At 57.9% G+C, this 25,257-nt stretch overlaps 3 protein-coding genes across 4 annotated transcripts in view; 2 read left to right on the top strand and 1 right to left on the bottom strand.

Moving 5' to 3' along the window:
• SCN1B (sodium voltage-gated channel beta subunit 1) overlaps positions 1 to 25,257 on the top strand; it is a 130,073-nt gene that overhangs the window by 27,673 nt on the left and 77,143 nt on the right. Inside the window, exon 7 of one of the 2 annotated variants that reach the window (XR_014616874.1) lies at positions 8,231 to 8,279. The exons of the other annotated variant lie outside the window; for it this stretch is intronic. The gene's annotated coding sequence lies outside the window, so the exon portion shown is untranslated. The remainder of the gene's footprint in view (positions 1 to 8,230; positions 8,280 to 25,257) is intronic. 2 annotated transcript variants of the gene reach the window in all.
• On the top strand, positions 1,751 to 9,077 carry LOC311164670 (kallikrein-14-like; the record flags this gene model as incomplete). The annotated part of the gene is made up of 5 exons (XM_084224201.1): positions 1,751 to 1,802; positions 2,138 to 2,372; positions 4,268 to 4,521; positions 7,161 to 7,297; positions 8,925 to 9,077. 5 exons carry the CDS (start codon positions 1,751 to 1,753, stop codon positions 9,075 to 9,077), a joined length of 831 nt encoding a protein of 276 aa, XP_084080327.1.
• On the bottom strand, positions 15,940 to 24,986 carry LOC311164640 (synaptophysin-like protein 1). The gene is made up of 5 exons (XM_084224168.1): positions 24,900 to 24,986; positions 22,529 to 22,659; positions 20,276 to 20,486; positions 17,094 to 17,276; positions 15,940 to 16,151 (listed from the first exon to the last, which is right to left on the bottom strand). The coding sequence occupies exons 1-5, from the start codon at positions 24,966 to 24,968 to the stop codon at positions 16,038 to 16,040; spliced, it is 708 nt and encodes a 235-aa protein (XP_084080294.1). The 5' UTR covers positions 24,969 to 24,986; the 3' UTR covers positions 15,940 to 16,037.

The raw sequence follows: 25,257 nt of genomic DNA on the forward strand, positions 1-25,257 counted from the left end.
ATGGGGAAATGGAAATGGGGGAAATGGGAATGGGGGAAATGGAAATGGGAAATGGGGGAAATGGAGATGGGGGAAATATGGGGGGAATGGAGATGGGGGAAATGGGGGATGGGGAAATGGGAATGGGGAAAATGGGGGATGGGGAAATGGGAATGGGGAAAATGGGGGATGGGGAAATGGGAGAAATGGGGATGGGGGAAATAGAAAATGGGGAAATGGGGGAAATGGAAATGGGGGAAATGGGGGATGGGGAAATGGGGGAAATGGGGAATGAGGGGATGGGGAGAAATGGGAATGGGGGAAATGGGGGAAAATGGGGAAATGGAGAATAGGAAACGTGGGGGAAATGGGGAGAAAGGGAGGGAGGGGCCAGGCCATGGGGGAGGGGCAGCCGGGTTACCCGTGTCCCCTCCCGTGTCCCCTCCCCTGTCCCCTCCCGTGTCCCCTCCCCTGTCCCCTCAGGGCTGCGGAGCCGCTGCTGCTGCTGCTGCTGCTCTCAGGTACCTGGGGACACCTGGGGACAGCTGGGGACAGCTGGGACAGCTGGGGACACACCTGGGGACAGCTGGGGACACACCTGAGGACAGCTGGGGACAGCTGGGGACAGCTGGGGACACCTGGGGACAGATGGGGACAGCTGGGGACAGCTGGGGACACACCTGGGGACAGCTGGGGACAGCTGGGGACACACCTGGGGACAGCTGGGGACAGCTGGGGACAGCTGGGACAGCTGGGGACACACCTGGGGACAGCTGGGGACACACCTGGAGACATTGGGGACACCTGGGGACAGCTGGGGACACCTGGGACACACCTGGGACAGCTGGGGACACACCTGGGGACACACCTGGGGACAGCTGGGGACACCTGGGGACACACCTGGGGACAGCTGGGGACACCTGGGGACACCTGGGGACAGCTGGGGACACGCCTGGGGACAGCTGGGGACACACCTGGGGACACACCTGGGGACAGCTGGGGACACCTGGGGACACACCTGGGGACACACCTGGGGACAGCTGGGGACTCACCTGGGCACACACCTGGGGACACCTGGGGACACCTGGGGACAGATGGGGACTCACCTGGGCACACACCTGGGGACACTCCTGGTGGCATCATCCCCACACCTGGTGGCCCAGGGGACACTCCCGGTGTCCCCATGGAGGTGCCACACCTGGTGGCCCAGGGGACAATCCAAGTGGCATTGTCCTTGTGAAGGTGCCACACCTGGTGGCCCAGGGGAGGTGCCACACCTGCTGTCCCCATGAGGTGACACACTCGTCCCCAAATCCCCGTGAAGGTGCCACACCTGTTGTCCCCATAAAGGTGCCACACCTGGTGGCCCAGGTGACATTCTGGGTGGCATTGTCCCCGTGGAGGTGACACACCTGCCATGTCCATGGAGGTGCCACACCTGGTGGCTCAGGTGGCACTCTGGGTGGCATTGTCCCCATGGAGGTGCCACACCCAGCTGGTGGCCCAGGTGCCACTCCTGGTGGCATTGTCCCCATGGAGGTGCCACACCTGTTGTCCCCATAGAGAAGCCACACCTGGTGGCCCAGGTGACATTCTGGGTGGCATTGTCCCCATAGAGAAGCCACACCTGGTGGCCCAGGTGACATTCTGGGTGGCATTGTCCCCATAGAGAAGCCACACCTGGTGGCCCAGGTGACACTCTAGGCGGCATTGTCCCCATAGAGAAGCCACACCTGGTGGCCCAGGTGACACTCTGGGTGGCATTATCCCCATGGAGGTGCCACACCCAGCTGGTGGCCCAGCTGTCACTCCTGGTGGCCCAGGTGACACTCTGGTGGCACTGTCCCCACAAAGGTGCCACCCCTGCTGGCCCAGGTGTCACTCCTGGTGACCCAGGTGCCACTCCTGGTGGCCCAGGTGCCACTCCTGCTGTCACTGTCCCCACAATGGTGCCACCCCTGCTGTCACTCCTGCTGGCACTTGGTGGCCCAGGTGCCACTCCTGCTGGCCCAGGTGCCACTCCTGCTGTCACCATCCCCACCCCACGCCCCCCCCGCCGTCCCCACGCCACCGCCTGTGTCCCTTTGTCCCTCTGTCCCCGCAGGTGCCACCCTGTGCCACCCACGGCCTGTGTCCCTGTGTCCCTCTGTCCCCGCAGGTGCCACCCTGTGCCAGCCGCCGCCGTGTCCCCCGGGCCAGCGGGCGGAGGGGGACGGCGCGGGCGCCACCTGCGTGCCGGTGTCACCGGACGGGGACGAGGACAGGATCATCGGGGGGTACCCGTGTGTCCCCCTGTCCCAGCCCTGGCAGGCGCTCGTCTACGGCCCCCTGCGCTGCGGCGGCGTCCTGGTGCGGCCGCTCTGGGTGCTGACCGCCGCCCACTGCGTCAGGAGGTGACAAAGGGACATCCCCTGGGGACAGGGGACATCCCCCAGGGACAATGACAGGGATAGCTCACTGGGACAGGGAGAGCTGCGGCCGCTCTGGGTGCTGACCGCGGCTCACTGCGTCAGGAGGTGACAATGACAGGGGAGGGGACAGGGGACATCCCCCGGGGACAGGGGACATCCCCCGGGGACAGTGACGGGGACGGGAGACATCCCCCGGGGGCAATGACAGGGACAAGGACAGGGAGAGCTGCGGCCGCTCTGGGTGCTGACCGCAGCTCACTGCGTCAGGAGGTGACAATGACATCCCCTGGGGACAGGGGACATCCCCCGGGGACAATGACAGGGACAGGGGACAGCTCACGGGGACAGGGAGAGCTCACGGGGACAGGGAGAGCTGCGGCCGCTCTGGGTGCTGACCGCCGCCCACTGCGTCAGGAGGTGACAAAGGGACATCCCCTGGGGACAGGGGACAGCTCACCGGGACAGGGGACAGCTCACGGGGACAGCTCACGGGGACAGGGACAGCTGCGGCCGCTCTGGGTGCTGACCGCCGCTCACTGCGTCCGCAGGTGACAAAGGGACATCCCCTGGGGACAGGGGACATCCCCCGGGGACAATGACAGGGACAGGGGACATCCCCCGGGACAATGACAGGGACAGGGGACAGCTCACGGGGACAGGGAGAGCTCATGGGGATAGGGAGAGCTGCGGCCGCTCTGGGTGCTGACCGCCGCCCACTGCGTCAGGAGGTGACAATGACATCCCCTGGGGACAGGGGACATCCCCCGGGGACAATGACAGGGACAGGGGACAGCTCACGGGGACAGGGAGAGCTCATGGGGATAGGGAGAGCTGCGGCCGCTCTGGGTGCTGACCGCGGCTCACTGCGTCCGCAGGTGACAATGACAGGGACAGGGGACATCCCCCGGGGACAGTGACAGGGACAGGGGACAGCTCACGGGGACAGGGACAGGGACAGGGAGAACTGCGGCCGCTCTGGGGGCTGACCGCCGCCCACTGCGTCCGCAGGTGACAAAGGGACAGGGGAGGGGACAGGGGACAGGGACAGAGACAGCTCACGGGGACTGGGGACATCCCCCGGGGACAGTGACGGGGACAGGGACACCTCACAGGGTACAGCTCTGGGTGCTGACCGCGGCTCACTGCGTCCGGAGGTGACAATGACAGGGACTGGGGACAGTGACGGGGACAGGGACAGGGACGGGGGACAGGGGACATCCCACATGGACAGGGACAGGGACAGCTGAGGCCGCTCTGGGTGCTGACCGCGGCTCACTGCGTCCGCAGGTGACAAAGGGACATCCCCTGGGGACAGGGGACAGCTCACGGGGACAGTGACAGGGACAGTGGACAGCTCACAGGGACAGAGACAGCTGTGGCTGCTCTGGGTGCTGACCGCGGCTCACTGCGTCCGCAGGTGACAATGACAGGGACTGGGGACAGGCGACAGCTCACGGGGACAGGGCAATATCCCCAGTATCCCCAGCCCCCGACCCCCGCAATGTCCCCAATCCCCATAATGTCCCCAAAGTCCCCAATCGCCCCAATGTCCCCAATCCCCCCAACCTCCCCAATGTCCCCAATCCCCCAATGTCCCCAATCCCCCCAATATCCCCAATGTCCCCAATGTCCCCAATCCCCCCAATGTCCCCAATGTCCCCAACCCCCAGAATGTCCCCAAGATCCCCAATGTCCCCAACCCCTCCAATCCCCAATGTCCCCAGTGTCTCCAAACCCCTCAATCCCCCCAATGTCCCCAAGCCCCCCAATGTCCCCAATCCCCCCAACCCCCTCAATCCCCCCAATATCCCCAATGTCCCCAACCCCCAGAATGTCCCCAACCCCCCCAACCCCCCCGCTGTCCCCCGTGTCCCCAGGGGTCTCCGTGTCCGCCTGGGCGAGGATGACCTGCAGCGGCGCGAGGGGACGGAGCAGGAGCGCCGGGTGGTTCTGGCGGTGCCGCACCCGCGCTTCGACCCCGCCACGCTGGACTCGGACCTGGCCCTGCTGCGCCTGGACCGCCCGGCCGCCATCGGCCGCGGCGTGCGGCCCCTGAGCCTGCCCCGCGCCTGCGGCCGGCCCGGGGCGGCCTGCCTGCTGTCCGGGTGGGGCACCGTCACCACCCCGCAGGGTAGGGAAAATGGGGAAAAATGGGGAAAAATGGGGGGGATCCCCAGAGCATCCTGCCTGCTGTCCGGGTGGGGCACCGTCACCACCCCGCAGGGTAGGGAAAATGGGGGGAAATCGGGGAAATTTGGGGGTGAAACTGGGGGGGATCCCCGGCGCCGCCTGCCTGCTGTCCGGGTGGGGCACCGTCACCACCCTGCAGGGTAGGGACAGGGGAAATGGGGGGAAAATGGGGAAATTCTGGGGGGAAATTGGGGTGAAATCTGGGGAAAATGGGGTGAAATTGGGGTGAAATTGGGGGGGATCCCTGGTGCGTCCTGCCTGCTGTCGGGCTGGGGCACCGTCACCACCCCGCAGGGTAGGGACACCGGGAATTGGGGAAAAATGGGGAAATTCTGAGTGAAATTGGGGGGGATCCCCAGAGCATCCTGCCTGCTGTCGGGATGGGGCACCGTCACCACCCCGCAGGGTAGGGGAAATGGGGGGAAATCGGGGAAATTGGGGAAATTTGGGGTGAAAATGGAGGGGATCCCCAGAGCGTCCTGCCTGCTGTCCGGCTGGGGCACCGTCACCACCCCGCAGGGTAGGGACAGGGGAAATGGGGAAAAATGGGGGTGAAATCGGGGAAAATTGGGGTGAAACTGGGGGGAATCCCCGGCGCGTCCTGCCTGCTGTCCGGGTGGGGCACCGTCACCACCCCGCAGGGTAGGGACACCGGGAATTGGGGGGAAATTGGGGAAAATTGGGGAAATTCTGGGGGGAAATTGGGGGGGATCCCCAGAGCGTCCTGCCTGCTGTCCGGGTGGGGCACCGTCACCACCCCGCAGGGTAGGGGAAATGGGGGGAAATCGGGGAAATTCTGAATGAAATTGGGGTGAAATTGGGGTGAAATTGGGGGGGATCCCCAGTGTGTCCTGCCTGCTGTCCGGCTGGGGCACCGTCACCACCCCGCAGGGTAGGGAAGATGGGGGGAAATCGGGGGAAATTGGGGAAAATTGGGTGAAATTGGCGAAATTCTGGGGGAAATTGGAGTGAAATTGGGGAAAAATGGGGTGAAACTGGGGGGGATCCCCAGAGCGTCCTGCCTGCTGTCGGGCTGGGGCACCGTCACCACCCCGCAGGGTAGGGACACAGGAAATTGGGGGGAAAACGGGGAAAAATGGGGTGAAATTGGGGAAATTTGGGGGGGATCCCCAGTGCCTCCTGCCTGCTGTTGGGCTGGGGCACCGTCACCACCCCGCAGGGTAGGGAAATGGGGGAAAATGGGGGGAAATCGGGGAAATTTGGGGAAATTCTGGGGGAAAATTGGGGGGGATCCCCGGCGCGTCCTGCCTGCTGTCTGGCTGGGGCACCGTCACCACCCCGCAGGGTAGGGACAGGGGGAATTGGGGTGAAATTTGGGGTGAAATTGGGGGAATTTGGGGAAAATAGAGAAATTGAAGAGAATTGGGGTGAAATCGGGGGAACTGGGGGTGAATTGGGGTGAAATTTGGGGTGAAATTCGGGGAAAATTGAGGAGGAAACTGGGGGGAAATTGGGGTGAAATTGGGGGAAAAATGAGGGGGAATTTCAGGGGAATTTGGGCTGAAACTGGGGTGAAATTTGGGTGAAATTTGGGTGAAATTTGGGTGAAATTTGGGTGAAATTTGGGTGAAATTGAGGCGAAGATGGGGGAGCTCCCTGGAGCCTCTTGCCTGCTGTCCAGCTGGGACAACCCTGAGTAATCAGTGCGCAACCCCTGAGTAACCCCTGAGTAACCTATGAGTAACCTATGAGTAACTCCTGAGTAGATCCCAGAGTACCCCAGGGTGTTCTGGGCGTGTCCCACCCCTCTGACCCCTCACTGACCATCCCTGACCTCTCACAACCCCTGAGTAACCTACGAGTAACCCCTGAGTAACCTATGAGTAACCTGTGAGTAGCTCCCAGAGCACCCCAGGGCCGTTCTGGGGGTGTCCCACCCCTCTGACCCCTCACTGACCATCCCTGACCCTCACAACCCCCGAGTAACCTATGAGTAACCCCTGAGTAACCTATGAGTAACCTATGAGTAACCCCTGAGTAACCTATGAGTAACCTATGAGTAACCTATGAGTAACCCCTGAGTAACCTGTGAGTAACTCCTGAGTAGCTCCCAGAGCACCCCAGGGCCGTTCTGGGGGTGCCCCCGCCCCGCTGACCCCTCACTGACCATCCCTGACCCTCACAACCCCCGAGTAACCTATGAGAAACCTATGAGTAACCTATGAGTAACCTATGAGTAACCCCTGAGTAACCTGTGAGTAACTCCTGAGTAGCTCCCAGAGCACCCCAGGGCCGTTCTGGGGGTGTCCCCACCCCGCTGACCCCTCGCAACCCCCGAGTAACCTATGAGTAACCTATGAGTAACCTATGAGTAACCTATGAGTAACTCCTGAGTAGCTCCTTGACTACCCCAGGGCCGTTCTGGGGGTGTCCCCGCCCCGCTGACCCCTCACTGACCATCCCTGACCCCTCACAACCCCCGAGTAACCTACGAGTAACCTACGAGTAACCTATGAGTAACCTATGAGTAACCTATGAGTAACTCCTGAGTAGCTCCCAGAGCACCCCAGGGCCGTTCTGGGGGTGTCCCACCCCGCTGACCCCTCGCTGACCCCGCAGTGACGCTGCCGAACCGCCTGATGTGCGCCTACGTGCAGCTGCTGTCGGACGCCGAGTGCCGCCGGGCGTACCCGCGGCGCATCACCCCCAGCATGCTCTGCGCCGGCGTCAGCAACCGCCGCGTCGACTCCTGCCAGGTGAGCCCCAAAACCACACCAAAACACGGCAAAACCACGGCAAAACCACGGCAAAACCACGGCAAAAACACGGCAAAAACACGGCAAAAACACGGCAAAAACACACCAAAAACATGGCAAAAACATGGCAAAAACATGGCAAAAACACGGCAAAAACACACTCAGAAAACCCCCCAAATCCACCCAGAATCTGCCCCAAATCTGCCGAAATTCTGACCAAAATTAGCAGAAAATCTCACCCAAATCTGCCCAAATTCCACCCAAATGCTGCCACAAATCTGAGCAAAATCTTCCAAAAACATGCTGACCCCTGAGTGACCCCTGAGTGACCACTGAGTGACCACTGAGTGACCCTGAGTGACCCCTGAGTGACCAATGAGTGACCCTGAGTGACCCCTGAGTGACCACTGAGTGACCCTGAGTGACCGCTCAGTGACCCTGAGCAACCCTGAGTGACCCTGAGTGACCCCTGAGTGACCCTGAGTGACCACTGAGTGACCACTGAGTGACCCTGAGTGACCCTGAGTGACCCCTGAGTGACCACAGAGTGACCCTGAGTGACCCTGAGTGACCTCTGAGTGACCCTGAGTGACCCTGAGTGACCCCTGAGTGACCACAGAGTGACCCTGAGTGACCCTGAGTGACCACTGAGTGACCACTGAGTGACCCCAGAGTGACCTCTGAGTGACCCTGAGTGACCCTGAGTGACCCCTGAGTGACCTCTAAGTGACCCTGAGTGACCCCTGAATGACCACTGAGTGACCCCTGAGTGACCCTGAGTGACCCCAGAGTGACCACTGAGTGACACTGAGTGACCCCTGAGTGACCCTGAGTGACCACTGAGTGACCCCTGAGTGACCCCTGAGTGACCACTGAGTGACCCTGAGTGACCCCTGAGTGACACTGAGTGACCCCTGAGTGACCCCTGAGTGACCCTGAGTGACCCTGAGTGACCCCTGAGTGACCCCTGAGTGACCCCTGGGTGTCCCCTGAGTGACCTCTGAATGACCCTGAGTGACCCTGAGTGACCCCTGAGTGACCCCTGAGTGACCCCTGACCCCTGAGTGACCCTGAGTGACCCTGAGTGACCCTGAGTGACCCCAGAGTGACCCCTGGGTGTCCCCTGTGTCCCCAGGGTGACTCTGGGGGTCCCCTGTCCTGCAATGGGACCCTCCAGGGCGTCGTGTCCTGGGGGCTCCAGAGTGACCCTGAGTGACCCCTGAGTGACCACTGACCCCTCAGTGACCCCTGAGTGACCCCTGGGTGTCCCCTGTGTCCCCAGGGTGACTCTGGGGGTCCCCTGTCCTGCAATGGGACCCTCCAGGGCGTCGTGTCCTGGGGGCTCCAGAGTGACCCAGAGTGACCCTGAGTGACCCCTGAGTGACCCTGAGTGACCCTGAGTGACCCCTCAGTGACCCCTGAGTGACCCTGAGTGACCCTGAGTGACCCCTGACCCCTGTGTGTCCCCAGGGTGACTCTGGGGGTCCCCTGTCCTGCAATGGGACCCTCCAGGGCGTCGTGTCCTGGGGGCTCCAGAGTGACCCCTGAGTGACCCTGAGTGACCCCTGAGTGACCCCTGACCCCTCAGTGACCCCGAGTGACCCCTGGGTGTCCCCTCTGTCCCCAGGGTGACTCTGGGGGTCCCCTGTCCTGCAATGGGACCCTCCAGGGCGTCGTGTCCTGGGGGCTCCAGACCTGCGCCCTGCCCGGCCACCCCGGGGTCTACACCAAGGTCTGCAACTTCACCCCCTGGATCGAGGAGACCATGGACAGGAACTAGGGGACATGGGGACACCTTGGGGACAGCCTGGGGACAGCCTGGGGACAGCCTGGGGACAGCCTGGGGACAGCCTGGGGACACGGGATAACATGGGAGGGACATGGGGACATGGGGATGGGGACAGCAGGGTGACACCAAGGTCTGCAACTTCACCCCCTGGATCGAGGAGACCATGGACAGGAACTGGGGGACACCTTGGGGACACCTTGGGGACACCTTGGGGACAGTGTGGGGACACCTTGGGGACATGGGGACACCTTGGGGACATGGGGACACCGTGGGGACAGCCTGGGGACAGCCTGGGGACACGGGATAACATGGGAGGGACATGGGGACACGGGGATGGGGACAGCAGGGTGACACCAGGGTCTGCAACTTCACCCCCTGGATCGAGGAGACCATGGACAGGAACTAGGGGACTTGGGGACACCTTGGGGACATGGGGACATCGTGGGGACACCTTGGGGACAGCCTGGGGACAGCCTGGGGACAGGGGATAACGAGGGGACACGGGGATGGGGACAGCAGGGTGACACCAAGGTCTGCAACTTCACCCCCTGGATCGAGGAGACCATGGACAGGAACTAGGGGACACCCTGGGGACACCTTGGGGACATTGTGGGGACACAGGGATAACGAGGGGACATCGTGGAGACAGCCTGGGGACATGGGGACACGGGGATGGGGACAGCAGGGTGACACCAAGGTCTGCAACTTCACCCCCTGGATCGAGGAGACCATGGACAGGAACTAGGGGACATGGGGACAGCCTGGGGACAGCCTGGGGACAGCGTGGGGACAGCCTGGGGACACGGGATAACATGGGAGGGACACGGGGACACGGGGATGGGGACAGCAGGGTGACACCAAGGTCTGCAACTTCACCCCCTGGATCGAGGAGACCATGGACAGGAACTAGGGGACACCTTGGGGACATGGGGACACCTTGGGGACAGCCTGGGGACACCGTGGGGACAGCCTGGGGACAGCCTGGGGACACGGGGATAACATGGGAGGGACATGGGGACATGGGGATGGGGACAGCAGGGTGACACCAGGGTCTGCAACTTCACCCCCTGGATCGAGGAGACCATGGACAGGAACTGGGGGACATGGGGACACCTTGGGGACACCTTGGGGACAGCCTGGGGACAGCCTGGGGACAGCGTGGGGACACAGGGATAACGTGGGGACAGCCTGGGGACAGCCTGGGGACAGCCTGGGGACACGGGGATAACGAGGGGACACGGGGATGGGGACAGCAGGGTGACACCAAGGTCTGCAACTTCACCCCCTGGATCGAGGAGACCATGGACAGGAACTAGGGGACACCTTGGGGACACCTTGGGGACACCTTGGGGACACCTTGGGGACACCTTGGGGACACAGGGATAACGTGGGGACGGCCTGGGGACAGCCTGGGGACACGGGGATAACGAGGGGACACGGGGATGGGGACAGCAGGGTGACACCAGGGTCTGCAACTTCACCCCCTGGATGGAGGAGACCATGGACAGGAACTAGGGGACACCTTGGGGACATGGGGACACCCTGGGGACACCGTGGGGACAGCCTGGGGACAGCCTGGGGACAGCCTGGGTACACAGGATAACATGAGAGGGACATGGGGACACGGGGATGGGGACAGCAGGGTGACACCAAGGTCTGCAACTTCACCCCCTGGATCGAGGAGACCATGGACAGGAACTAGGGGACACCTTGGGGACAGCGTGGGGACAGTGTGGGGACAGCCTGGGGACAGCGTGGGGACAGCCTGGGGACAGCCTGGGGACAGGGGATAACGAGGGGACACGGGGATGGGGACAGCAGGGTGACACCAGGGTCTGCAACTTCACCCCCTGGATCGAGGAGACCATGGACAGGAACTAGGGGACATGGGGACACCTTGGGGACAGCCTGGGGACACCTTGGGGACAGCCTGGGGACACCTTGGGGACAGCCTGGGGACATGGGGACACTTTGGGGACATGGGGACACCTTGGGGACATCATGGGGACACCTCAGGGACACCTTGGGGATGGCTTGGGGACATCATGGTGACATGGGGACAGCTTGGGGACAGTTTGGAACACCTTGGGGACACCTTGGGGACGCGGTGGTGGCACGGGGACACCTTGGGGACACTGTGGGGACAGGGAGCTGGGCCACCACGGGGTGGGACAAGGGACACGGTGACGGGACCTGGGTGACATTTGGGTCACCTCAGTGCCACCAGGGCCACATTTGTGTCACCCCGGTGCCACCAGGGTCACATTTGTGTCACCCCCGGTGCCACCAGGGCCACATTTGTGTCACCCCCGGTGTCCCCAGGGCCACCCCCGGGGCGGTGACGGAGGGGACGCGGATTTGGGGTCAGAACCAATAAATTTGGGGCAAACGCGGCCTCGGGTCCATCTCTGGTGTCCCCAACCCCTCCCCCCCCGATGTCCCCAATGTCCCCTGGGTGGGGGAGGGGCCGGCGTGACCCCTCCCCCGCTCCCGGCGGCGATTTTGGGGCGTTTTCCCAGAATTTCGTTTATTGAGGCACTTGCGGAGCGGGGGGGGGGAGGGGAGGAGAGCCCGGAGTGTTTGGCCACGCCCATCCAGGGGGAGGAGCCAATGGGAGGAGGGAAGAGGGGGTGGGGCCAATCAGGGGCCGCGAACCCGAGCGGGGTCAAGCAAAGGTCAGCCAAGATCAACCCAACCCAACCAAACCCAACCAAGGTCATCCAAACCCAACCCAACCCAACCAAACCCAACCAAACCCAACCCAAGGTCAACCAAACCCAACCCAACCAAACTCAACTCAAAGTCAACCCAACCAAACCCAACCCAACCAAAGGTCAACCAAACCCAACCCAACTTAACCCAACCCAACCCAACCCAACCAAACCCAACCCAACCCAACCCAAGGTCAACCCAACCCAACCCAACCAATGTCAACCAAACCCAACCCAACTCAACTCAAAGTCAACCCAACCAAACCCAACCCAACCAAACCCAACCCAACCAAAGGTCAACCAAACCCAACCCAACTCAACCCAACCCAACCCAAGGCCAATCCAACCCAAGGTCAACCCAACCCAAAGTCAACCAAGGTCATCCAAACCCAACCCAACTCAACTCAAAGTCAACCCAACTCAACCCAAGGTCAACCAACCCAACCCAACCAAATGTCAACCAATGCCAACCAAACCCAAAATCAACCCAACCCAACCAAAGGTCAACCCAACTCAACTCAATGTCAACAAAACCCAACCCAAGGTCAACCAAACCCAACCAAACATTAACCAATGTCAACCAAACCCAACCCAACCAAAGGTCAACCCAACCCAACTCAACTCAATGTCAACAAAACCCAACCCAAGGTCAACCAAACCCAACCAAACATTAACCAATGTCAACCAAACCCAACCCAACTCAAAATCAACCCAACCCAAGGACAACCACCCAATGGTCAACCAAACCCAATCCCAACTCAACTCAAAGTAAACAAAACCTAACCCAAGGTCAACCAAACCCAACCCAACCAAAGGTCAACCAAACCCAAACCAACCCAACTCAAAATCAACCCAACCAAACCCAAGGTCAACCTAACCCAACCCAACTCAAGTTAACCAAACCCGACCCAAGGTAAACCAAACCTAACTCAAAATCAACCCAACCAAACCCAACCCAACCAAAGGTCAACCAAGGTCATCCAAACCCAAACCAACTCAACTCAAAGTCAACCCAATCCAACCAAACCCAACCCAACCAAAGATCAACCAAGGTCATTCAAACCCAACCCAACTCAACTCAAAGTCAACCAAACCCAACCCAACCCAAGGTCAACCCAACCCAAGATCAACCAAGGCCATCCAAACCCAACCCAACTCAACTCAAAGTCAACCCAATCCAACCCAAAGTCAACCCAAGGTCAACCCAACCTGACCCAAAGTCAACCGAACCCAACCCAACTCAACCCAACCAAAGGTCAACCAAACCGAACTCAAAATCAACCCAACCAAACCCAACCCAACCAAAGGTCAACCAAGGTCATCCCAGCGCAACCCAACTCAAGTCAAAGTCAACCCAATCCAACCAAATCCAACCCAAGGTCAACCCAACCTGACCCAAAGTCAACCCAACCAAAGGTCAACCCAACCCAACCCAACTCAACCCAACCCAACTCAAAATCAACCCAACCCAACCCAACCAAAGGTCAACCAAGGCCATCCAAACCCAACCCAACTCAACTCAATGTCAACCCAACCCAACCCAAGGTCAACCCAACCTGACGCAAAGTCAACCAAACCCAACCCAACCAAAGGTCAACCAAGGCCACCCAACCCAACCCAACCTAAGGTCACCCAAACCCAACTCAACGTCAGCCAAGGTCAACCCAGTCCAAGGCAAAGGTCAACCAAAGATCAACTCACCCCAACATAACCCAACCCAATCAAAAGCCAAACTCAACTCAAGGTCAACTCAACCCAACCCTCGGTCAACCCAACCAATGTCAGCAAAGCCCCGACCAACCGAACGACCAACGCGAGTCAAAACCGGACAAACGATGGTCAAAGTCAAGACCAACCCAGTGGTCAGCTCAAGACCAAGACCAACCCAACGGTCAGCTCAAGACCAAAACCAAGACCAAGCCAGTGGTCAGCCCAAGACCACCCCAATGGTCAGCCCAATTTACCGTTAACAAAATCAAGACCAACCCAACGGTCATCTCCACTGACCAATGGTCAGCCCAGGTCAAGGCCAAGCCACGCCAAGTCAAGGTCAACCAACCAATGGTCAAGCTCAAGACCAACCAATGGTCAAGCCAAGACCAACCAATGGTCAAGCTCAAGACCAACCAATGGTCAAGCCAAGACCAACCAATGGTCAAGCCAAGAATGACCAATCATCACTGAGCTCAAAAATCACCCAAAGATCAACCCAAGACCAGCCAGGGGTCACCAAAGTCAAGGTCAACCAACCAACGGTCAACACCAACCCAAGCCAAGGTCAATGAAGACCAAAATCACCCAAAGGCCGACCTGACCTCAACCAACAGTCAGATGTGAATCAACGGTCAAGCTCAGCCAACCAATGGTCAGCGAGGTGAAGCTCAACCAACCAATGGTCAAGGAGGTCGAGCTCAACCAACCAATGGTCAGTGAGGTCAAGCTCAACCAACCAATGGTCAGTGAGGTCAAGCTCAACCAACCAATGGTCAGTGAGGTCTAGCTCAACCAACCAATGGTCAGTGAGGTCAAGTTCAACCAACCAATGGCCAAGTCCAACCCAAGACCAACCCAACCCAAGGTCAAGCTGAGGCCAAAGTCCCCCAGTGAGCAACTGAAGACCAAGCCACGGTCAGTGAAGTCAAGACCAATCATCCCATGGTCAAGGTCAACATGAAGATAAGCCCAGCCCAACCTGAGGGCAAGGTCAGCCAAAGGTCAACCCAAACGCAGCCAATGGGCAGCGAGGAGGAGCCAGGCCATGGTCAAGACCAACCCATGGCCAAGACCAACCCATGGCCAAGACCAACCCATGGCCAAGACCAACCTAAAGTCAAGACCAACCCATGATTAAGATGAACTCCAACTCAAGGCCAACCCAAAGTCAAGACCAGCCCAAAGTCAAGACCAAGTCATGGTCAAGATCAACCAACCCAAGTTCAAGACCAACTCAAACTCCAAACCAACCCAAAGTCAAGACCGACCTGAAGAACAACCCATGGGCAAGATCAACCCAAGGTCAAGAGCAACTCATGATCGAGATCAACCAACCTAAACTCAAGACCAACCCAAGGTTGAGACCAACCCAAGGCCAAGACCAACTCATGATTGAGATCAACCAACTCAAGGTCAAGACCGACTCAAAGTCAAGACCAACCCAAGGTCAAGACTGGCCCAAAGTCAAGATCAACCCATGGCCAATATCAACCCAAAGTCAAAACCAATTCATGATCGAGATCAACTGACCCAAGGTCGAGACCAATCCAAGGTCGAGACCAACTCAAAGTCAAGACCAACCCAAGGTCAAAACCGGCCCAAAGTCAAGACCAACCCAAGGTCAAAACCAGCCCAAAGTCAAGACCAACCCAAGGTCGAGACCGGCCCAAAGTCAAGACCAACCCAAGATCGAGAACAACTCCAAATCAAGACCAACCCATGGCCAAGATCAACCCAAAGTCAAGACCAATTCATGATCGAGATCAACCAACCCAAGGTCGAGACCAACTCAAAGTCAAGACCAACTCAAGGTCAAGACCAACCCAAAGTCAAGACCAACTCAAGATTGAGATCTACCAACCCAAAGTCGAGACCAACCCAAGGTCTAGACCAGCCCAAGGTCAAGACCAACCCAAGGTCAAGATGAACCCAAAGTCAAGACCAACTCATGATCGAGATCAACCAACCCAAGCTAAAGACTAACCCAAGATCGAGACCAACCCGAAGTCAAGACCAATCCAAGGCCAAGACCAACCCAAGGTTGAGACCAACCCAAGGTCAAGACCGGCCCAAAGTCAAGGCCAACCCAAGGTCGAGACCAACCCAAGGTCAAGACCAACCCAAGGTCAAGACCAACCCAAAGTCATGACCAACCCATGGCCAAGATCAACCCAAGGTCAAGACCAACTCATGATCGAGATCAACCAACCCAAGGTCAAGACCAACCCAAGGCCAACGCCGGCCCAAAATCAAGACCAAGTCAAAGTCAAGACCAACCCAAACTCAAGACCTACCCAAGGCCAACTGAGGTCACCCAAAGGTCAACCCAACCCCACCAAGGGTCACCAAGGTCAAGGTCACCCACCCCACGCTCAACCCCACCCCCCCTTCCCCTCCCCCACCCCGCGCCCCTCCCCCCATCAGCTCAGCGCGCAAAGCCCCTCCCCCAACGCCCGGCCCCGCCCCCCAATCCTCAGCCCCGCCCCCAAATTCGGCACCGCTATTGAAGTGTGGGGGAGGGGTGGGGTCACATGGGGGAGGGGGCGGGGTCGGGGGGCGGGGCCGGGCGGTGCAGAGGGGTCTCCTTGTAGACGAACCAGGAGCCGCCGGCCCAGAGCAGGAGGTTGAGGAATCCAAAGGCCTGGAAGAGACCCCGGGGTGGGGGAGGGGCCGGGGGTGGGGCTCACAGCCCCTCCCCCCACCCGGGGTCTCCATCCAAGCCCCGCCCCCGCCGCGTCCTCGGCGTCCCCCAAAATGGCCGATCCCCCTCCCCCGCCCTGCCTCAGTTTCCCCATTGAGCACTTTAAAGCCCCTCCCCCACCCTGAATTCCCCCTCCCCCACCCCAAAACCCCCAGACCCCTCCCCCACCCCAATTTCCCCCCCAAACCCCCTCCCCCACCCGTGCCTCAGTTTCCCTGCTCTGGTCCCCTCCCCAAATTCCCCCTCCCACCCAAATCCCCACCCCCATCCCCCAAATCCCCTCCCCCACCTGTGCCTCAGTTTCCCCCCCAAATCCCTCCCCCACCCAAAATCCCCCCCCGCCCCCGTGCCTCAGTTTCCCCGTTCTCACCACCGAGGCCCCCAGGCTGCCCATGGGCGTGACCTCAGCCCCTCCCCCATGATGGCCCCGCCCCCGTGCCTCAGTTTCCCCGTTCTCACCACCGAGGCCCCCAGGCTGCCCATGGGCATGGCCCTGGCCCCTCCCCCATCCCATGGCCCCTCCCCCAGCCCATGGCCCCTCCCCCATGATGGCCCCGCCCCCCGTGCCTCAGTTTCCCCTCTCTCACCACCGAGGCCCCCAGGCTGCCCATGGGCGTGGCCCTGGCCCCTCCCCCACACTTGGCCCCGCCCCCCGTGCCTCAGTTTCCCCTCTCTCACCACTGACGCCCCCAGGCTGCCCATGGGCGTGGCCTCGGCCCCTCCCCCACCCCATGGCCCCTCCCCCATGATGGCCCCGCCCCCGTGCCTCAGTTTCCCCCCTGTTCTCACCACCGAGGCCCCCAGGCTGCCCATGGGCGTGGCCCTGGCCCCTCCCCCACCCTTGGCCCCGCCCCCGTGCCTCAGTTTCCCCCATGTTCTCACCACCGAGGCCCCCAGGCTGCCCATGGGCGTGGCCGCCAGGCGCGCGCAGGTGACGCTGCCGGAGGGGGAGGGGCAGTGGGGGAGGGGCGCGGCTGCCGCCGCCCGCACGTGCCCGAGGGCCTGGGCCCAGGCCGAGGAGGCCACGAGCCACAGGGCGGCCAGGAGACCTGAGAGCAGCAGGTCCTGGGGAGAAAAATTAAAGAAATGGGAAAAATGAGAAAAAATGGGAAAAAACGGGGAAAAACGGGAAAAAAATGGGGGAAAAATGGGAGAAAATGGGGAAAAATGGGGGGAAAGTGGGGGAGGGGCGAGGCCAGGAGCCCCGAGAGCAGCAGGGCCTGCAAGAAATGGGGAGAAAAGTCACAAAAATGGGAAAAAATAAAAAAAAAAAGAGAAAAATTGGAAAAAAACGGGAAAAAAATGGGAGAAAAATGGGAGAAAATGGGGAAAAATGGGGGGAAAGTGGGGGAGGGGCGAGGCCAGCAGCCACAGGGCGGCCAGGAGACCTGAGAGCAGCAGGGCCTGCAAGAAATGGGGAGAAAAGTCAAGGAAATGGGAAAAATGAGAAAAAATAGGGAAAAACGGGGAAAAAATGGGAAAAAATGGGGGAAAAATGGGAGAAAATGGGGAAAAATGGGGGGAAAGTGGGGGAGGGGCGAGGCCACGAGCCACAGGGTGGCCAGGAGCCCCGAGAGCAGCAGGTCCTGGGGAGAAAAGTCACAAAAATGGGAAAAATGAGAAAAAACGGGAAAAAACTGGGAGAAAATGAGAGAAATGGGGAAAAAATGGGAAAAAAACAGGGAAAAAATGGGGGAAAATGGGGGGGAAGTGGGGGAGGGGCGAGGCCATGAGCCACAGGGTGGCCAGGAGACCTGAGAGCAGCAGGTCCTGCAAGAAATGGGGAGAAAAGTCACAAAAATGGGAAAAAATTAAAAAAAAATGAGAAAAATTGGAAAAAACAGGAAAAAAACGAGAAAAGAATGGGGAAAAAAGGGGGGTAAAGGGGGGAGGGGCGAGGCCAGGAGCCCCAAGAGCAGCAGGGCCTGGGGGGGAGAGAGACAAAAAAGGGGTGAAAAATGAAAAAAATGGGAAAATGGGAATAAACGGGAAAAAACGGAGAAAAATGGGAAAAAATGGGAAAAAACGGGGAAAAAACGGGAGAAAAATGGGAGAAAATAGGGAAAAATGGGGGGAAAGTGGGGGAGGGGCAAGGCCAGGAGCCCCAAGAGCAGCGGGGCCTGTGGGAGAAATGGGGGGAAAAGTGAAAAAAATGGGAAAAATGGAAAAAAATTGAATTTTTGGGGGAAAAAAAAGGGAATTTTGGGGGCGGGGCTTACCTGGGGTCCTTCAGAGGCAGCAGAGAGAGAGAAGGGGCACAAAGGGTTAAACCCCCCCAAAATTCCCCAGAATTCCCCAAAATTCCATCAGGGGATCCCCAAATCCCAGCCCAGAACCCCAAAATCTCCCCGGGAACAGCAAAAATTTGGGAATTCTGCCCGAAATTCTCCTGAATTCCCACAAATCCCATCAAAATTCTCCCGATTTTCTTCAAAATTCCCCAAAATTTCCCAAGCATTTCTCAAAATTCATCCAAATTTCCTCAAAATTCCCCCAAATTCCATCCAAATTTTCCCGATTTTCATCAAAATTCCCCAAAATTCCATGAAATTCCATCAAATTTTCCCTCAATGTCCTCAAAATTCCCCCAAATTCTATCAAAATTCTCCTAAATTCTCCCAAAATTCTCCTCAAATTCCATCTGAATTTTCCCAATTTTGATCAAAATTTCCCAAAATTTTTCCCAAATTTCTTTAAAATTTTCCCCAAATTTCCTCAAAATTCCCCCAAATGTCCTCAAAATTCTCCTGAATTCCATCAAAATTCCCCCAAATTCCATCAAAATTTTCCTCAAATTTCCTCAAAATTCTTCTAAATTCTCTCAAAATTCCCCCAAATTCCATCAAAATCCCCCCAAATTCCCACTGGGGAAGCCCCAAAAATTCCACCTCAATTCCAGGAAAAATAGACCAAAAAAAAAAAAAAAAAAAGAAAAATTAAAATTTTGGAAATTTTGTAAAAAAGTAAAAAGAAATGAAGGGAAAAAAAGCAAAAAAATTAAAAATTGTGGAAGAAAAAAAAATCCTGAAAATTCCCGATGGAAATGGAGGAAAAAAGGGAAAAAAATCAGAGTGAGAAATTCCAGATTAAATAAAAACAACAGAAAATTCTGGAATGAAGCAAAGAAAAGTGGAGAAAAAACACCTGGGCACACCTGGGCAGGTAAATCCCACCTGAGCCCACCTGATCTGAGCTCCCAACCCTCACCTGGGCACACCTGGGCAGGTAAAACCCACCTGGGCACACCTGAATTGAGTTCCTAAACTCCACCTGAGCTCACCTCAGCAGGTAAATCCCACCTAAGCTCACCTGGGCACACCTGGACAGGTAAATCCCACCTGAGCTCACCTGAATCAAGTTCCTAAGTCTCACCTGGCCAGGTAAATCCCACCTGGGCCCACCTGAATTGAGTTCCTAAACCCCACCTGAACTCACCTGAGCAGGTAACTGCCCCCAAACCCCACCTGGGCACACCTGGGCAGGTAAATCCCACCTGAGCCTACCTGAACACACCTGAGCAAGTGAATCTCACCTGAACAGGTCAATCCCACCTGAGCCCACCTGGATTGAGTTCCTAAACCTCACCTAAGCTCACCTGGGTAGGTAAATCCCACCTGGACACACCTGATCTGAGCTCCCAAACCCCACCTGAGCTCACCTGAGCAGGTCAATCCCACCAGAGCTCACCTGAGCCAATCAATCCCACCTGAGCCCACCTGATCTGAGCTCCCAAGTTCCACCTGAGCTCACCTGAGCCCACCTGATCCAAGCTCCCAAGTCCCACCTGAGCTCACCTGAGCAGGTCAATCCCACCTGAGCCCACCTGTACAGGTAACTCCCACCCACCAGAGCCTACCTGAGCAGGTCAATCCCACCTGAGCCCACCTGGACAGGTAACTCCCACCCACCTGAACTCACCTGAGCAGGTCAATTCCACCTGAGCTCACCTGTACAGGTAACTCCCACCCACCTGAGCCCACCTGAGCCCACCTGTACAGGTAAATCCCACCCACCTGAGCCCACCTGAGCCCACCTGAGCAGGTGGCCCCTCCCCCACGACTCACCAGGAGGGGCAGGCGGGACCCCGCACACCTGTACAGGTGCAGGTAGCCCAGGTAGGCCCCCAGCGCCCCCAGGCTGTAGAGGAAGGCGGCCACGGCCACGCCCACGAAGAACCGGGCGGCCGAGGAGAAATCCCCGACCAGGTGAACGTCCCGCGGCCAGGTGTGATTGCACAGGTGAGTCAGGGGCGGCTGGAACACGGCCTGGTTCAACCTGCGGGGGAGGGGCACACCTGGGGTCACCTGAGCACACCTGGGGGCACCTGGGCACACCTGGGGTCACCTGAGGATCGGCAAAGGGGCACCTGGGGTCAGCAAGGGGCACCTGAGCACACCTGGGGTCACCTGGGCACACCTGAGGGAGCCTGGACACACCTGGGGTCACCTGGGGGTCAGCAAGGGGCACCTGAGCACACCTGGGGTCACCTGGGCACACCTGGGCACACCTGGGGGGCCGGGCTCAGCCTGGGCCAGGTGTGGTTGCACAGGTGAGTCAGGGGCGGCTGGAACACGGCCTGGTTCAACCTGCGGGGGAGGGGCACACCTGGGGTCACCTGGGGGGGCACCTGGGGTCACCTGGGGTCACGTGGGGGTCAGCAAGTGGCACTTGGGCACACCTGGGGTCACCTGGGCACACCTGGGGTCATCTGAGGGTCAGCAAAGGTCACCTGGGCACACCTGGGTACACCTGAGATCACCTGAGGGTCAGCTCAGGTCACCTAGACACACCTGGGGTCACCTGAGATCACCTGAGGGTCAGCTCAGATCACCTGGGCACACCTGGAGTCACCTGAGCACACCTGGGGGTCACGTGGGGCTACCTGATGGGCACCTGGGCACACCTGAGATCACCTGAGGGTCAGCTCAGGTCAACTGGGCACACTTGGAGTCACCTGAGGGGCAGCAAGGATCACCTGGAATCACCTGGGCACACCTGGGGGCACCCGGGCACACCTGAGATCACCTGAGGGTCAGCTCAGGTCACCTGGGCACCCCTGGGGGCACCTGAGGGGCACCTGGACACACCTGAGTATCACCTGAGAGTCAGCAAAGGTCACCTGGGCACACCTGGGGGCACCTGGGGGTCAGCAAGGGTCACCTGGGATCACCTGGGGGCACCTAAAATGGATCTGAGATCATCTGGGCACACCTGAAACCACCTGAACACACCTGAGAGTCAGCTGGACACACCTGAGGTCACCTGGGGGTCAGCAAGGGGTACCTGGGCACACCTGAGGTGGATCTGAGGGTCACCTGGGGGTCAACAAGGGGCACCTGGGCACACCTGGACACACCTGGGGGTCAGCTCAGGTCACCTGAGCACACCTGGGATCACCTGAAGGTCAGCAAGGGGCACCTGGGGTCACGTGGGGTCACCTCAGAGGCATCTGAGATCATCTGGGCACACCTGAGAGCACTTGGGCACACCTGGGGTCACCTGGGGGTCAACAAGGGGCACCTGGGCACACCTGGGGTCACCTGAGGGAGCCTGGACACACCTGGGGTCACCTGAGCACACCTAGAGTCACCTGATGGTCAGTAAGAGTCACCTGGGCACACCTGGGAACACCTGAGATCACCTGAGCACACCTGGGGTCACCCAAAGGTCAGCTAGGGACACCTGAGCACACCTGAGAGGAACCTGAGATCACCTGAGCACACCTGGGCACACCCTGGGCGTCAGCTCAGCTCACCTGCACACACCTGAGGGCACCTGAGAGGAATCTGAGATCACCTGGGCACACCTGGGGGACACCTCACCTGTCTCGGCTGTCTCACCTGCCCAGGTGTGTCCCAGGTGTCCCTCACCTGCCCAGGTGTGTTCCGGGCGTGTCCCAGGTGTGTCCCCTGTCCAGGTGTGTCCCAGGTGTGTCCCTGTCCCTCCCCTGTCCCAGGTGTGTCCTGGGTGTGTCCCTCACCTGTCCCAGGTGTGTCCCAGGTATGTCCCGGGTGTGTCCCGGGTGTGTCACCTGTCCTGGGTGTGTCCCTCACCTGTCCAGGTGTGTCCCTGACCTGTCCCAGGTGTGTCCCTGTCCCTCACCTGTCCCAGGTGTGTCCCAGGTGTGTCCCTCACCTGTCCAGGTGTGTCCCTCACCTGAAGGGGTACCCGAAGGTGGCGCTGACGTTGGTCCCCGTGGTGCCGTTGGCCACACCTGGGCAGGTGACCCTGAAGGTGACCCTGACCTGTCCCAGGTGTGTCCCGGGTGTGTCACCAGTCCTGGGTGTGTCCCTCACCTGTCCAGGTGTGTCCCTCACCTGAAGGGGTACCCGAAGTGGGCGGTGACGTTGGTCCCCGCGGTGCCGTTGGCCACACCTGGGCAGGTGACCCTGAAGGTGACGGAGCCCTCGAAGCCGCCGCAGGTGGCGAAGGCGAAGATGGAGAAAAACTGGGGGAAAAAACGGAAATTTGGGGAAAATCCATCCAAAAATGGAAATTTTGGGGAAAAAAACGACGGAAATTGGGAAAAAATTGGAGAATTTGGGAAAATTGAAGGAGTTTGAGGTCAAATTTTGGTTAAAAATGGGGAAAAAATTGGGATTTTGGAGATTGAAATTGGGTTAAAAATTCAGGGGGAATTTGGGGGTTTTGAGATAAAATTTGAAGTAAAAATGGGGAAATTTTGGAGGAAAATTGGGGAAATTTGAGAAAAATTTTGGGGAAAAAGTTTCTTTGGGAAAATTTGGGATTTTTGAGGAAAAATTTTAACTAAAAATAGGAAAATTCAGGAAAATTTTAGGAAAATTTAGGGAAAATTCGTGGAAAATTTGGGATTTTTGAGGTAAAATTTGAACTAAGAATGGGAAAATTTTGGGGAAAAATTGGGGGAAATTTGGGATTTTTTAGGTAAAATTTGAACTAAAAATGGGAAAATTTTGGGGAAAATTTGGGGAATAATTGGAGAAAATTTGGGATTTTTGAGATAAAATTTTAACTAAAAATGGGAAAATTTGGGGAAAATTTGGGGGAACTTTTGGGAAAATTTTGGGATTTTTGAAGCAAAATTTTAACTAAAAGTGGGAAATTTTCAGGGAAAATTTGGGGAAAGATTTGGGAAAATTTGGGGGAAATTTGGGGGTTTTGAGGTAAAATTTTGACAAAAAATGGGAAAATTTGGGGAAAATTTTGGGATTTTTGAGATAAAACTTGAACTAAAAATGGGAAAACTTTGGAGAAAATTTTGGGAAAATTTGGGGAATAATTGGGGAAAATTTGGGATTTTTGAGGTAAAATTTGAACTAAAAATGGGAAAAATTGGAGGAAATTTTGGGAAAAATTGGGGGAAATTTCGGGGAAATTTGGGATTTTTGAGGTAAAATTTTAACTAAAAATGGGAAAATTTGGGGGGAAATTTGGGGAAATTTTTTGGGAAAATTTGGGGAAAATTTTTGGTTTTTTGAGGTAAAATTTTAACTAAAAATGGGAAAATTTGGGGAAAATTTGGGGAAAATTTTTGGAAAAATTTGGGGAAAATTTGGGGAAAAATTTGGGAAAATTCTGGGATTTTTGAGGTAAAATTTTAACTAAAAATGGGAAAATTTGGGGGAAAATTTGGGAAAAATTTTGGGAAAACTCGGGATTGTTGAGGTAAAAGTTTAACTAAAAATTGGAAAATTTTGGGGGAAATTTGGGAAAATTTTGGGATTTTTGAGGTCAAAATTTGGTCCAAAAAATTGGGAAATTTGGGGAAACCCAACAAAAATGGGGAAAAAATTAAAAAAATCAAAAATTCCCCAAAATTTGGGTCCAGTTCCCCCCCAGTCCCTTCCCAGTCCCCTCCCAGTAACCCCAGCCCCCAAACCAGTATAAACCAGTAACCCCCAGTCCCCTCCCAGTCCATCCCAGTAACCCCAACCCCCAAACCAGTAACTCCAAACCCCCTCCCAGTTTATCCCAGTCCCCTCCCAGTTCCTCCCAGTCCCTCTCCCAGTATAAACCAGTATCCCCCAGTCCCTCCCAGTCCCTCCCAGTTCCCCCTCAATCCCCTCCCAGTCCCTCCCAGTTTGTCCCAGTATGATCCCAGTAAAGTCCCAGTATAAACCAGTGACTCCCAGTCCCTCCCAGCCCCCCCTCCCAGTACAAACCAGTTCCATCCCAGTCCCCCCCAGTCCCTCCCAGTTTGTCCCAGTATAAACCAGTGTCCCCAGTTCCCCCCAATCCCTCCCAGTCGATCCCAGTACAAACCAGTATAACCCAGTACAAACCAGTCCCCTCAGTCCCCCAGCCCCTCTCCCAGTCCAAACCAGTCCAAACCAGTCCAAACCAGTATAAACCAGTCCCCCCAGCCCCTCTCCCAGTCCAAACCAGTCCAAACCAGCAAAGACCAGTATCCCCAGCCCCTCTCCCAGTCCCTCCCAGACCCCCTCCCAGCCCATCCCAGTACAAACCAGTATAAACCAGTATCCCCAGTCCCTCCCAGTACAAACCAGTTCCCCCGCCCCTCTCCCAGTCCCTCCCAGTACAAACCAGTATAACCCAGTCCCCCCAGTCCCCCCAGTCCCCCCCAGTCCCCCTCCCAGTCCCCCTCCCAGTCCCTCCCAGTATAACCCAGTCCCCCCAGTCCCCCCAGTCCCCCCAGCCCCCCTCCCAGTCCCTCCCAGTACAAACCAGTCCCCCCCAGTCCCTCACCCACTGCAGGCCCCGGCTCAGCCCCAGCGGCTCCTTCAGCGCCCCCAGCGACACCCGCGGCGCCGCCATCGCTGCCCTGACGTCACCGCCGCGCGACGGAAGTGACGTCACATCCGCCCCGCGGCACCGCCCCCCTCCGCCGTCTCATTTGCATCCCACGCGCTGATTGGCCCGCGGGGCGGCGTCCGCTCCTTATATGGAAATCAGGCCACGCCTTTTACCCCCCCCGCATTGTTATTTGCATATCACTCGTTTGCATATAGCTCATTTGCATATCACCGCGGCGCTTCCGCATTGGCCGCTCCTCATTTGCATAACCGCGCTCTTAATTGCTATGAATCCTCCCCTAATTTGCATA

The sequence above is a fragment of the Fringilla coelebs genome, assembly GCF_963513975.1.
Source record: "Fringilla coelebs genome assembly, chromosome: 34".
NCBI lineage: Eukaryota > Metazoa > Chordata > Aves > Passeriformes > Fringillidae > Fringilla > Fringilla coelebs.

Coding starts and splice junctions, on each gene's coding strand:
- LOC311164640 (XM_084224168.1), bottom strand. CDS start 24,968: ATGGCGGCGCCGCGGGTGTCGCTGGGGGCGCTGAAGGAGCCGCTGGGG. Junction 22,660..24,899: donor TGAGCCGGGGCCTGCAGTGG/GTGAGGGACTGG, acceptor TTTTTCCCCCAG/TTTTTCTCCATCTTCGCCTT. Junction 16,152..17,093: donor GCAGCCTGGGGGCCTCGGTG/GTGAGAACATGG, acceptor GGTCTCTTCCAG/GCCTTTGGATTCCTCAACCT.